The 15274-nt window shown below is 36.3% G+C and overlaps 1 protein-coding gene across 1 annotated transcript; it reads right to left on the reverse strand.

Annotated features, from left to right (window-relative positions):
• Window positions 1–5223: 5223 nt before the first annotated feature.
• Window positions 5224–7406, reverse strand: LOC122065879 (putative G-type lectin S-receptor-like serine/threonine-protein kinase At1g61610). Its single transcript, XM_042629702.1, has 6 exons — window positions 7295–7406; window positions 6789–7039; window positions 6491–6701; window positions 6167–6404; window positions 5734–5884; window positions 5224–5630 (listed from the first exon to the last, which is right to left on the reverse strand). Exons 2-6 carry the CDS (start codon window positions 7005–7007, stop codon window positions 5331–5333), a joined length of 1119 nt encoding a protein of 372 aa, XP_042485636.1. The 5' UTR covers window positions 7008–7039; window positions 7295–7406; the 3' UTR covers window positions 5224–5330.
• Between the last annotated feature and the right edge of the window lie 7868 nt (window positions 7407–15274).

Genomic DNA, 15274 nt, shown 5'->3' on the forward strand with positions numbered 1-15274 from the left:
AAAGGCAGCGCGGCTCCTACGCCAAGACACATGGGAGGGCAAAATGACCGACTTACCTTACCTAAAAGGCATAAATTTTATCGTTGCTGATGCTTCCACGTATGCTCACATTGGTCCCTATACTGATGCAGAAGCTATACTGCCTTTTACGGAACCATCTCCCTAAGATAATAATATAATCAAGGGAGAGGGATCACTATTGGTCGTGTGATTTCTGCATTAGTGAGCCAATGACAGTGCAAGTATAGGCATCAAGGGGGGCAAGGTGGTCATTCACCACCCCTTGAGTCTGGTCATAGGGGCTTATGACCAGCTAGTGTTCTTTTCCTTATAATCAATATCGCCACATTTCCCACAAAATTCTATCGCATATGGTAGGACTTTGAAGAATGCATGGTGGACTAGGATAATTCTCTTGCCATATAAACATTAATGCATGTTGTTTGTCACTTTACCACTTACGCAAACAAACAACCTTGGTTTTTAGAATTTTATGGAAAATCTTCAAAGTATCATACCCGTATATTGCTACCTCACTTTTTTTCATCAAATAAATGTTACTTTACTCAAATTCTCTTATTAAAAACTTCTATTTTGATTCCCTCAAAGATGAAACTTTCACCTTCCCCCCTACTATTTAAAAAATGGGACAAAGTACTTTGCCTAAGAGAGTTCCTACGCCACAGACATAGTGGGGCATGCAATGACCATCATCCACAGTGTCCCTTTTGGGAGTGTGTGCTCCTATGTCTAGGCGCAGGGCCTGCTCTTGGACAAAAAACAATTGCTCTCAAGAAATACCTAGATTACCTCTCTATTAACATGGCAATCAGTTTCTTCCTATCCCACTTAGGCTGATTCAATTAATTTGTGTGGTTCAATTGAACTAGTATGTAACTATGGATACATAAGATAGTACCCAGTTGCCCAACTATGGATACATAAGATAGTACCCAGTTGTCCTTCATGCAAGATCAAGGGAGAAGGGATAATCCCTTGACCGAGGGGTTTGGTGATTAGCAAACTACCACAGTAGTAGTTCATGATGACTCTACTTTAATCGAAGATGCACAGATGGGGAATCGAATCTGAGACTATGCGCCTATCCACACAATCCCCTATTCGTCATAACCATGTGGGCAACCCACAGGTGAGTGTCTTACTGATATCCCTTGTTGCCTTCTAATTATCTAATATGTTAGAGTTTTCCCATTCCTATTAAAATTAAGCTAACCCTTAATTTATCACATATTTAGCCTCTATCATCCCATATTTCTGACTAATTGCCAAGTATATCAAAATTTCTTATTTTTATTCAAGTAAAGATATGCCCCCCTGAATCTTGATGATTGTGTACTGCATCATTATGAATTACACAAATAAATTGAACCGACCTAAATGAAATATGGAAAGACTGGCTACCTTGCTCAATAGAGAAGTAGTAGTCTAGGTATAATTAACGTACCAAGGAAGAAAGAGACGTGAGTTTTTTTTTTTTTTTTAAGAGTTCCCGGAAGGGGAGTTTGAAAAATTATAGGACAAGTTTAAAGGACTAATAGAAAATTTCCCTTGGACATCTTAAGCTAGGACTACAGCTATCAAACCAGTCTCAGGTTTCTTATCTGGTCTCAACTCAATGGAATATTACCCATTGTGTTAGGGAAGCCAATCCGATTGTAGATTTCTTAGCTAAAGAGGCTGCTATTCAGTTTAAAATCCAAAATGACATAATTGGGAGACCGCCTTTCCAATTTTCTAGTTAGTGTTTGATCGTTTATTATTGCAAGGGCTTGGTCTCTTCCGGCTAATGACAATGGTGGGAGTTTCAAAGCTCTTCGTTCTCGTATACGTCTGGGAATACCTAGATGTTAACTTGATATTCTATTTTATTTTATTTTTCTTTTTAATGCAATTTTATGTCCATTTAAAAGAAGAAAAAAATCCTAAGGTTTGTTTTGTGATCCATTTCATCTTCTTAATAGATTAGCCACCATTTTACCAAATTAAATTTTCCTCCAATCATACATTTTTATTCCTTGGTTTACTTCCTTATATTTTATGTGATATTAATAACGAATGGAAATTGAGAAAAGGGGGAGGGGAGGGAATGCTGTATGTTCAGTTCAAGGAGTTGCAACTAATCCCCTGCCTTTTTGTTAAGCAATAAAAAACAATTAGGATTTTAGGTTTGGTTTTGATGCTTGAATACATGTGCTTTACATCTTATTTCTCTATTTTGTGGGTCCAAGCACTCGGAGATATTAAACCCATTTACGTATGGATGTGGGTCCATTATTTCTATTAAAATTATACATCCAATGTTTGACTAATTTTTACTCCAATTAACATTCTCAATCAATAATCAGAACATGAACGATTCCTAGTCGCATGGCCTAGCCTTGTCCCAGACATAGTCATAGAGTGTGGCGAAACGATGCTTCCATGGCTCTATCCATGTGAAACCCAAGAACCCCCCCTCTTGATATCCATGTGCATCTCTTCATTGGCCCTCATGTTGATGTCAGGCCGCACTACTAAGGAGTGTTCTTTTCCCTATTAATATTTAAGGAGCACATTTTTTTTGGGGGGGGGGGGAGGGAGTACATCCACACAAGGCCATATTAGGGGTGTCAAAACCTAACCTAAATGTATTGAGGAATTTGAATTCTGATTCATCAATAGAACCTGTTTAATTATAAAATATATAAACTTATCTACATAAGGTTTGGCAAAAATGTGAGGCAATTTTTCTACTCCATGTTACTCTCTACACTTTGAGTTTCCATTGAAAATTCGTTTTACATTTCGGAGGGAAACTTCTTATTTCTCTCTTTTGTGTGCTACTTGGATTTCATTATTGAATTAATTGCCGGTTTTCATTTCACTGTTTTTATGTTTGAGTGCAAATTTCAGTTTCACATCCATGTTGAATTGAATAAGTATGTGTTTATTACCATCCACATTAAGGCTATTTCTTTAAGACTATATTTGGTAGTCAAGAAAAAAAATATAGTATAAAAGACATAATAAGACAATAAAGAATGATTACACGTACAATAATTTTTTATGTGTCTATCTTTCTCTTCAAATTCAAAAGTTAAAATTTTTTTTTTTCTTTTCTTCTCTTGGTTACCAAACATAACCTAACTGTTTCCATGTTCTCCTTCCATTGAGGCTATGTTTTTAACTCTTTTTTAAACAATTAAATTTGTAAGTATGATCTTTGATATGTTTAGTTTAAAGGTTTTTTATACTGTGTTTGTGGACAGTTTTTTTATCATTTCCATGCCTAGAATTTAGCAACTATGAAATAAATATAAGTTTCATGAGTAGGAGTGGAAACTTCATCTCTCACCTTTGCTGCCTCTATGTCACATAAGTTAGTAATAGCTTCATTTTTTGGTTATATGTGTTTAATTGTTAATAATTATGTCTTTGCATCTCCCAAGTTAGTGTAAGTGAATTTTCTCATTGTAGATTGTGCTACCTTCTTGCATTAAAGATAGGAAAATTAATAATAGAAAGAAGTTTTCCTTCGCTGCATAATAAAACTGAAAAAACTGAAGATTACAAGGCATCAAGAGAAATAAATTATTCTCGGCAACAAAATAACTTATTTCAGATCCATAGTAAATGGCTCATTTGCCTTGACGACCTCCAAAATGTTAGTAGCCTTTTGGAAAAAAACTATTATTGCCATCACCTAATTGAAGTCAATTAATCCGAGATTTCCCCTTTTGGAAGCATTCCTCCTCCTTCAAGGCCGCCCCAAACTCAAGCCTAGTTTCTCTCTTCCATGGCCAACAAAATATTTAGAAGAGCTAGGCTATTAGCGTGCTGGATAGCCAACAGTATAGTCTCTAAAAGCTTCATATTGTCAAAGACATTACCAAACTCCACTCTATTCCAATCTTATAACCTTCTTTTGACATTTTTTATTTAAGAGCAAAGCGAGGATTAAGACTAGTTGGAATTGCCTTTCTCCCAGCCTTATTTAATAAGCTCCCTGAAATCCTCCTTATTAACCCAAGCATTAAAGAATATGAAAGGCTCGGGACCAATGTCTCTATCTCCCAAAATGGAGATAACTACTTTAGAATGTCTAAGAGTATCCACTTGAGCGGTATTAACCAGAGCTCCATCTAATTTGCTGTAAATTCTTCTCAAACTAAGTTCGTTACACCAAGTAAGGATCTCTCCCTTCCACTTTAGGTCTATTAAAAGTGCAACTATTAAAATCCTCAAGCTAATTGAAGCAAGAGCTTCAATTGTGTGACACAAACTTCTCCTATCTTCAGCCCTGTTATTTCCATAACTAACCAAAAAAAGGGAAGGAAGCGGATAACGCATGAAAATTAACAGGCATGGGGATGTGCTGAGCATCCATTTGATTGATGTTTACCGAAGAAGAAAAAGTATTCCAACCCACACAAATATGAACAGGAGAAGAAGGGGAACCATTGTGAGCACATGAGTAAACCATTATAAGAAGCTTGAATATGGAATAAATAGAATCAACCTATAATTTAGTTTCTAAAAACAAACAACAACAAACTTAGCCTTATCCCAACTTCAAGGGGTCGGTTACATGGATCCAAGAAAAACAAATTAGAAGAAATAAAAACAGGTGAAATGAAAGTAAAATAAAATTTACATAGCACCAACAAGTCAAGAAAATCTTAGCTAAATGGAGTCGGCTGAATAGATCATTACCTTACAACCATCTCTATTTGATGTCTTACACTTAGGACAAGACCTAGACATTGCATGTCATTTCTCACTACTTCTCTTACAGTCATTTCAGGTTCATCCCTCGCTCTTTTAGCTCATTTAATTGGAATCAGATCACTCTCCCTTACTGGGGCATCCTCAGGCCTCCATTGGACATGGCCATACCACACCAAACAACTTTTTCGGAACTTATTATTGATTGGGGCAGCTCTCAAATTAACTCTAATATGTTCATTCCTTACTTTATCCTTCTTATTTTGATTTTACATCCATCTTGACATCCTCATCTATAGTTTCTAAAAGGATACAAATCAAAGCATGAGATTTTTTAAGGAGATCATTGACTACTCAATGCTTTTTTAGGGGGCATTAAAAGCCCCTAATATTGCAGCATATAGCTTTCATCACTTAACCATGAAGGGTATTTTGCACAACAGTGCCAAAGGCTTTGGAAAAAAGAAACTCTTGAAATTCAATGGTAGAAAGACCAACTGTCAAGAGAAGAAAGAAAGGATATATTTATACAAACCGAGACACATGTTTTAGTATACATCCCAAACAAAATAAAAGGGCACATACAACATAAGAAACTATGCTACTTATCGGCTCTCAATGGCTGTTATCGTACATTCATTTGTAGAGTTTATATCACTTCCATATGAACTCAAATTAATGTGAGTCACATCACGAATGTATAATGGCATTTTTGGAGGATTAAGAGGTGTTTCAGTACTAAGCATGGAAACTACTTTATACATAGTTGGCCTATCAACCGCATAATCTTGCACACATAGGAGCCCTATATGGATGCATCTCATTGCTTCAAGTTGATTACAACTATTAATTACTCTTTGATCAATCAATTGCATTACCTTGCCTTCACTCCATAATTGCCATGCCTGGAAATGAATTACTCTAAAATGTCAAAATGAAAATTCAAGATGGAAAATTAAATGATCAATTAAAGATGGCACAAGAAAAGGACATTAAAATGTTACTTACATAACTCAGTAGGCCTAGATGTTGTTCATCATGAAAAAGGCTTTTAATTTTTACACCACTCACAATCTCTAGTAACAAGATACCAAAGCTGAAGACATCTGATTTTTCAGAAAATACCCCTTCCAAGGCATACTCTGGTGCCATGTAGCCACTGCATAAAACATTCAATAACACATCTTAACATATTATACAGAGATCAACTAGAGCTTATGCCAAGGATGACTTTCCCAACATCTTGACGATTGCCTACTCATGCTTGTGAAAAAGAGGAAGATTGCTAATTGCAGGTAGTGTGTTCCACCTATGAGAAGTCCTTTAATTGTCTTATGAGAGTAATTAAGGATAAATTTAGAGTATGGAAACACTTTTTTTAATTGTCCTTCGATTTCTATTTATTGTGTCTAAATCTAAATTAAATAAATTTCATACTTACTATGTTCCAACTACTCGGTTAGTGTTTGCTAGATCCTGCTTCCCGCCGAAGATCCTTGCCATGCCAAAATCTGAAATTTTTGGATTCATGTGTTCATCTAAGAGAATGTTGCTTGCCTTCAAATCTCGATGAATGACTTTTAACCGAGAATCACGATGAAGATAAAGTAGTCCACAGGCAACTCCCTCGATAATCCTAAAGCGCTTAGTCCAATCCAATTCTGCTTGTTTTGATGGGTCTATCAACAATGTTCAAGTTCACCTAGTAAATAATCTGCTAAACTATCAATAAATAAGGAATTAAGAAGTGCAACAACAAACTTACCAAATAGGATTTTATCCAAGCTTTTATTGCTCAAGTACTCATAAAGCAAAAGCTTTTCTTCTCCTTCAATGCAAACACCAACAAGTTTGACAAGGTTTCTGTGTTGAAGTTTAGAAATTAACATAATTTCATTCTTGAACTCTATCATTCCTTGTCCTGAAGTCCTTGAAAGTCTTTTGACTGCTATAGCTTGTCCCGTTGATAGATTCCCCTGAAAGATTATTTATGAAGTCATAAAAAGTTTTCCAAGAGACTTTCCATTTCATATATTATATATTCTTCTACGTTAAAAAGTTACCTTATAAACAATTCCAAAACCTCCTTCTCCTATTTTGTTGCAAAATGAGAAGTTGTCGGTAGCCATTTTGACACTATCAAAGTCAAATAATTGGAGTTCTTGGTCTTCTCCATGTTGTACATGAGAAAATTGGAGTTTTCGATCTTCTACATGTTGTAAGCCATCTCTGAAGAAATTTGTTTGTAGAGAAGATGAAGAAGTCTCCCTGACTTTATCCATATCATATATATTTGGAAATTTTGTATTTGTCCCTGATTTTGATGTTTGTAAGGACACAAGAAGATTATTATAAGGCCATAATTATTTTTAATATGGGAAAGGAATAGACACACCATCCGCTTGCGGCACGAATAGAGGTGAGTGACGGGGCATCATACAAGAGGTGCATGAGATCATTTCAAAGGGGGAAGAGGGAGATAGACACAAAGGCCCTAGCTTGCATCAGATAGGAGGTGTGCCCATCCTTTTCCCTTTTAATATAAATAAAGGTGATTTATATACTTTACCTTTTCGTTTTCCCTTGAATCTATACAATTTGTACGCAATGGCAGCCAAGATGATTGTACATGTTCCCAAAGCTACTCCAAGTACTATAGCAAATGTACTTATTTTTCTTGGTTTATCTGCAATTTTATGAAAGAAAATAAATTATAGAACCCATAATTTCATATAATTTAAATTTATCTAGAACTTTATTGATAAGTCATTAACTACATTCAATTATAGAAAATGACTATTAGTATATGATTATGCTTTGCCTTCTTACAAACAACACAATGACTAAACATAATGTTGTGTTCTTACAAACAAAAAAAAAAAAAAAAAACAATGTTGTGTGGCCTAACTATTGCATCTTTTGGAGCAAGACATCAATAAATTTTGCATAAATGAATTTCATAGTGGAATAAATTAGTGAAAGCAATGTATATCTTTTAATGCTCCCTAACAACATCCAACCATTATAACAATTTACCGATGCATCAGGCTACTCAAGCCATTAAGCACACGAGATGCTTGAAAAATAATATTAGTATCCTTTGGTGAGTCATAATTCACACAATTACGAGTGTAATGCATTGGCAAGAAAGAAAGGTTTAAGCATGTGAATTTTCATGGATCATAATGCCTAGCTATTCAATAAAACGAAAGGCTTAGGTTCTAAAAATTTATTTATAGATTGTATAAATGCCAACAAAAATAAAGTTGAGTGGTTAAAAGCTATACAAGCGGAGATGGATTCATTCCATAAGAACCACAATTATGATTTGGTAAATCTACATAAAGATAAGAAGTCACTAAAAAAATACATGGGTATTCAAGTTGAAGAGAGAAGAGAATAGCTCACAACTAAGGTACAAGGCAAGGCTGTTATTAAGGATTTTGACAAGAAAAAAAAAACAAAAGACATTGACTTTTGAAGATGTTTTCTCTTCTATAGTGAAGATGTCATCCATTTGCGTTGTGTTGGGTATATCTACAAGCATGAATTTAGAAATTCAACAACTTGATGTAAAGATAACCTTCTTTCATGCTGATCTAGAGGACGAGAATTACATGAAACAACCAAAATATTTCAAAGTCAAGGTTACATGGTTTATAGGTTAAGGAAGAGCTTATACAACTTAAAACATGCACCAAGGCATGGACCAAGAAGGTTTATTCACTCATAGTAGATCATGGGTACAACAGACAACATCAAGTGATTATGTAATTGTTAAGAAATTTTTAGAAGGTGGTTTTTATCATTCTTTTGTTCTATGTTGATTGTTGGAAAGGACATTAGCAAAACTGACTGGTTAAGGAAGGAATTGAGCAAGTCACTCTAAAGGACTTAGGAAAGGTACAACAAATCTTGGGCATGAAGTTCTCTTTTGATAGAAAAAGGGTAAAATTTTGGCTATCACTAGAAAGGTGTACATTCATAATGTTCTTGAAAGCTTCAATATGGACAAAGAAAAGTTAGTCAATCCTTCTCTTGCAAATCACTTCAAATTGAGCAATGAACAAAGCCCTTCAACTGAGCTAGGATGAATAGAGATGAAGAAAATTTCCCAGGGATCAGCTATAGAAAATTTAATATATGCCATAGTGTTTACAAGACCTGATATTGCACATACAACTGGAATTGTGAAATAGATTTCTTAACAATCCTAGAAAAAAGCAGTGGGAAGCAATTAATGGTTTATGAGGCATCTGAAAGGTTCATCAAATGCATGTTTGTGTTGTGGATGTGATAAACCTATATTCAGTGATATATAGAAGTAGATTTTGGGAGGTGACATTGACTTAAGAAAGTCTACATTTGAGTATATGTTTCCTTTTGCAGGGGGAGCAATTTCATGTCACTCCAAGTTGCAGAAGTATATGGCATTATCAACTACAAAATTTGAGTATACTGTTGTAGTAGAATCCTACATGGGGATGTTGTGGATGAAGCGGTTCCTTCAAGAAATAGGTTAGAAGTAGGACAAATACATTGTTCAATGTGACTGTCAGAGTGTCATCCACTTAAGGAAAAATCCTAGTTTCCATTACAAGTCCAAGCATGCCGATATAAGGTATCACTAGATTAGGGATGTTTTATGATACAAGCTTATAGAACTTACGAAGATCCATACAGACAATAATAGTGCATATATGACAACAAAAGCATTACCCAAGGTGAAACATGACTTTACAAAAGCAGGGAAGGCTTGGGCGTGGCAGGTTCCTCCTCATGAGTTAGAGGGAGAGTTTGTTGGGCACATCTTTTGCTTTAAGACAACACAAACCTCCTTCGAGGAGGATGTCTCTCACACTCTTTGTCAATGTTTATATGAAAGGGGAAAAGGGCGATAAGAGAGTTTTACCCCTCTCATGCCCTCATTTTCATTTCTGAGCCTTATGAGGGATTGCAATATCTCACGTGAGCCATGTTTCCGAAGAAGAAAAAAAAGATGAGGCTTTTTTGGATACTTTATTTATGTACATTACAGATTCTACAACGTTTTCCTACTACAGGCATGTAGGAAAGGTGATAGTTCTTCATGTATATGTTCTTACTAGTATTGAGGTGTAAGTACAGTAAATCCATCTATTGTTTTGGTGAGATACTTTGATATCAAAGAGTGTTATTTCTCTTAATGCTTTGTAGCCTCTAGTTTAACTAGAGAGGAACATTGTACTCCTATTATCTACATATGGAAGTTTTATCTGGACTATATATAGTGGTTTTCCTTTTCACCACGGAAGGATTTTCCAGATAAAAGTTGGTGTGTTCTTCTACGGTTTGGCTTAAATTTTAATTTATCTGTATTATTATTCTTTGCATATTTTTGTTGCTGTTTATCTCCATTAATCTGCACACATATGAGAAAGGGTTTGTTTTTCCACCATTTTTAGGATTCTAATAATGATAGTAGCATTGGTATGGTAATCATATATGATCGATACATGAAGTGTTAGGTTACATTAGCTATATATAGGAAAATATAGGTTATGGATCCATATTGATCTGGGTGTTTGCATAGAAATCTCTCAATTAAACTCATATTATAGCCTATTCAGGGAGGTATCTACTTCATTATTAGAGACCATCAAGGACATATATGTGTTGCGATTTCCAGCCTTAGACTTTGCTTCTAGCCTCCTGGGGAAGCGGTGGCAGTACGAAGTTGGTTGTTAGAAGCAATCTTTAAGTTATTTGACAGAATTCTTATAGAATCAGATTGTAAGGAGTTATGCCCTTACATCACCGAGGAGGAACACATCGATTACTCTATTTTTGTTTAGCCTGTGGTGGACATAGTTCGTCTTTTATCTTATTTTTTGGATTGTAATTTCCATTTTATTCCTAATAATTCAACTTTGTACCTAACTCCTTAGCCAGGAAGGCCTTGTTTGTGCCAAGCTGGAGGGTTTGGCCTATTTCCACTCCATGGTTGAAGAAATTTTATAATTCGGTAACTTCTACTCCCTTCCATGAGTAGAAGTTTATTTACCAAAAAATAAAAAACTATTATTGAAGTCTCTAAAAAGAATATCGATGCTTATAAGTTGTCTTTTAACTTACGGCTCAAAGAGATAGTTCAATCCTAACCCTAATTATCTCGTTAGCAGGTTGACTTACAGAGAAATATCTGAATCTCACTAAGTGGCTCTCTACCTATCCTCTAAATGTTGCATGGTGATTCGTTGTCCAATATAGTGCCTCAGGGACATTTTATGTACACCTAAACTTAAGTATTCTAAAGTCATTTTATATACACTTTGTTAAGTATTCTAATTAATTCTATAGAGATATTGACTGATGGGTTTATATTTGTTTAGGTTGTAATAATCATTTTAGTTTTGTTGAATTGAATTATTGAAGCTTCCTAGAAATTAAACACCGCCCCAAAAGAAAAGGGGAAAAAAAATATGAATTCCAGATTGGATTCATCATCTAATACCCATAAACCACAACCATTCAATTAGATCAACTAAAATGAGATGAAGCTCTCTTTGAGAATGACGGGAGGAGAGAGAAGCTTTGATACTACAGTTAGGGTTTTATGAGATTGCGAAGATCCTGACATGGCAATTGACCGCTTGATAGTGGACAACCACCAACCTTTGAGTCTTTGGAGATCAAGTCGGAGGGTGATATGCAAACAGAGGAGGAAAGGTTAGCGAACATGACTCTTGCAATCATTCATTTGGTTGCTTTATAGGCTACTTATTCCAGTGTTGTTGGGAGTGCCTTACCTGATGTTGATGAATTACCTGAACCCATCCATGTTGGTTCTTTTACGAAAGTCATTGTACCTCAAGAGACATACAAAGAAAGATTACTTGGGTTTCGGTTCTTGCTTATTGGGAGAACAAACTTTCATTTCATGGTGATGGATGACATTCAAGGGAAGCCAAAGAATTACGGAATCTAAAAGGAAGGTATGTGCCTATGGGAAAGGGTTTTTTTCTTTTTAAATTTGAGTATGAGTGCGATATGACTAGCATATGGAGGGGAAGTCTAGTGAAAGTAGGAGGTCAATGAATTAGATTTCAACGATGGCGCCTAGATTTTAGCATTCATAAGAAACCTCTAGAATGGATTTAGATATGCCTCTGGAGTACTAGCATGAGAAAATATTACTTACTATGGCAAAGGCAGTGGGAAGGCCTATTGCGATTGTTCGCAAAACTCGAGCTACTTTTATGGACAACTTCGCCCGTGTTTTAGTAGAGATTGAAGTTAATGGCAAATGCCTTAATGAGATTCAAATTGAAAGGAATGAACCAACTAGGGAGGAACTGTTTTAGTGTAAGCAAAGAAATAATATATGAGGACGCCTTAGGGCACTTTGGTTATTGCAAAAAAGTGGGCCATGTCCTCAGAAATTGTAGAGAGAAGAAGATGGTTGAAGCAAAGCCAAGAGAGTAGGTCGACGGTGATACAATGGGAGCAACTTACGTCAATGATGAGGAAGGAGGAGGTCAACCTAAGGAGGAAAATTTCCCTATCAGAGTCATTCTCAAGGATTGTGTTCCCAATCAAGGATTGGATCTTCAAGATCTCCAACCTTGAATGGTAACCACGTGGACCAAACTTCCAACTCTAAAGGCGCAATTTCAAGAAGGATAGAGATTCTGTTGCCATTGAGAAGGGATATGCATGAGGTGGGAAATCTCCTACTAGCTCATGGCACTAGAATGGGAGCATGTCAATCTCTTGGTGCAGATTCATCCAATAGATCAGGCCATGGCAGGTCTGCAGTAGGGGAGTCAACCTCTAACGAGGTTATTGATGCAAGGAATGCTGCTAAAGTGAATGTTGATGATGGGGTTTCTCACCCTAGCCATGGTGCTTCTAGTAGTGGAGCAAGCGGGGTGCTATGACATTGGGGCATGGTGTCTTATGATCAAGATCATATGGTCTCTGCAATTACTCTGTCATACAAGGAGGTGCATTGATTGTTTATCATATAGATATCTCTCATGTCGATGAGGCGTCAAAAGCTTTGGAGAGCACCGAAGGTTTGGAGGTTGTTAGAAGGAAAAAGGATACACGTGTTAGCAATGCGGAGCAGATCAAAAGGTCTGATTGTATTGTTGAAAATTGAAGGTGATTTATACGAATCCTCTTTTGGAACCTAAGAGGATTTAAGAAGGTTGTAGCCCATACAACCTTACGTCTAATTGTGAAGGATCATGGTTTAGATCTGATATGTTTGGCTAAACCTATGATCGAAGTCTCGGCTTTTCCTAAGCTATTATTTAGTAGACTTAGTTACATAGCATACTGTATTCATAATGAAAGAATTGAAAAAGTTCTCAACTTATAGATAATATGGAAAAAAGGTCTGCAAGCACCCCATGTCATCTCTACTTCGGACCAACAAATTACTTTGAAGGTGGGGATGGAGAGGTCGTGATGTGATAGTTTTGACAATGCAGGCCAGTTGCTTTCAACCTGGTCAAAGGGATCTGTGGATTGACCTTACAGTTGTGGCTGCTCAAGTTGGGCCTGGGAACTTTAGCTTGGGATCTGCGACTGAATTTAGTGCCATGACTAATATGTGCTTAATGATTCAGGTTCCATCATAGGGGAGGAAGTTTACTTGGTCTAACAATAGACTCCGAGGTAATGTTCTTGATGTTTTGGATAGAAGTTTTAGTATTGAGGATTAGCTAAATCATTTTTAGGATTGTGCTCAAACTGTTTTGCCAAGAGTGTGCTTAGATCATTCTCCTCTGGTGATCTCTTCTTAGGATGTTCCAAAGCTGATCAATTTCTCATTTCGAATACATAAAATTTAGATGGAGGATGTTTCCTTTTTGAAAGTGGTTAAATAGTCCTAGGAGCATCCTATTTTAGGGGGTGCAATTTCTGTTTTGGATCAGAAATGAAAGAGGCTGAAACCATCTTTGTGAGCTTGGTCAAGAGCTACTTTTCCCAACTTTGAGACCGAATTAGTTAAGGATGAGGAGGCTTTCTCAGTTGTTCAAGAGCAAATCGAAGTAAGGGGTCTTGATGAACTTTGTTTGTCATGGAGGTCAATGCTAAAACAAAGTATCTAAAAGCTTTGTAGAACCATGAGAAGCTTTGGGTCGAAAAATCCAGATTGAGGTGGATTGAAGAAGGGGAGCGTAACTCCAAGTTCTTTCACATCTACACCAAAATTAGGAGGGCAAAGAATACCGAGAACGATGGATGGGTCTCTACTACTAGATTGGGAGAGAATTGTATAGTATATGGAGAGCTACTTTGAAGATTTTCACAATTCCATGCCACTTGTGGAGCATCTGGAATTATTGGATTGTATACAAAGCTTATCGATGAGGTGGATTTGTTGACCGTTTATCTAATTCTAAGAGAGGTTGAAACTAAGAAAGTGGTATGGGACCTTGACCCTGAGAAATCGCCTGGGTCTAACAGGTTCTCTGGTACCTTTTTTAGGCATTGTTGGGAGGTGATATCTTATGATCAATGCAATACAGTGAAGGAATTCTTCAAATTTGGTATCATGCCAAGGAGTATCAATAATAACTTCTTGGTTTTGATTTCAAAGGTGGATAGAGTTGAATCTCTGGACAAATTCAGACCCCTTTATGTGAGGAGTTTCTTTTGCAATTTCTAAAATAATAGCCATAAGGATGTTGCATCTCCTTCCTCGTCTTGTCTCTGAAGAGCAAGGTGCTTTCAAAAGGGGAAATTGATTCAACCAAATATAAGCATGGCGTCTGAGTGATCAAACTTGATGTTCTCAGCAATAAGAGGTGGTGGGTCGGAGTCAAAATTGACATTTAGAAAGCTTTTGATACATTATCCTAGGATTTTTGTTTTGTGTGCTTCGTCGGTTTGGGTTCTCTGAGAAATGGATCAATTGGATTTCGTAAAGCCTTTCATCCACTAGAATTTGTATTCTTCTCAATGGTGGTACAATTGGGTACTTTGGGATGGAAAGAGGGCTTCACCAAGGTGACCCATGTCTCCTATTTTACTCTTATTGAGGAATTCTTTTGTAGAGGTTTGAGAAAACTTATAGAGGAAAAGAAAATTAAAGCTCTGCCTGACCCTAGAGGTACTAAGGTCTTGTGCAATTATTATTTACTGATAACATATTCATATTTATGAATACCTCTGTTAATTACACCAGGCATCTTAATTCTTTTTACTTCGTTACCAAGAATTTTTAGGTCAAAGAATGAATATAAAAAAAAAAAAAATGTAAATTGTTCCTTGGCAGAATTCTTCCTGAAAGGATGCAGGGTATTTCTAAAATTCTTGGGGTTCCTGATTGTACTTTTCCTACTAAGTACTAAGGAGTGGAAATTTTCAAGGGTAGAGTGAAAAAGCAAGTGTTGATGTCTTTTCTGGTCAAAATTAGAGGTCTTTTGCCTATATGGAAAGGGAAGACTTTGTCTATGGCAGGTATGGTCCAATTGGTTCGGTTAGTTGTGTCGGGTATGCCAATTCATAGTTTCTCTATTTATTGGTGGTCGTCTTTGCTTCTAACCTTGATAGA

Source organism: Macadamia integrifolia, unplaced genomic scaffold (assembly GCF_013358625.1).
Source record: "Macadamia integrifolia cultivar HAES 741 unplaced genomic scaffold, SCU_Mint_v3 scaffold2135, whole genome shotgun sequence".
Taxonomy (NCBI): domain Eukaryota; kingdom Viridiplantae; phylum Streptophyta; class Magnoliopsida; order Proteales; family Proteaceae; genus Macadamia; species Macadamia integrifolia.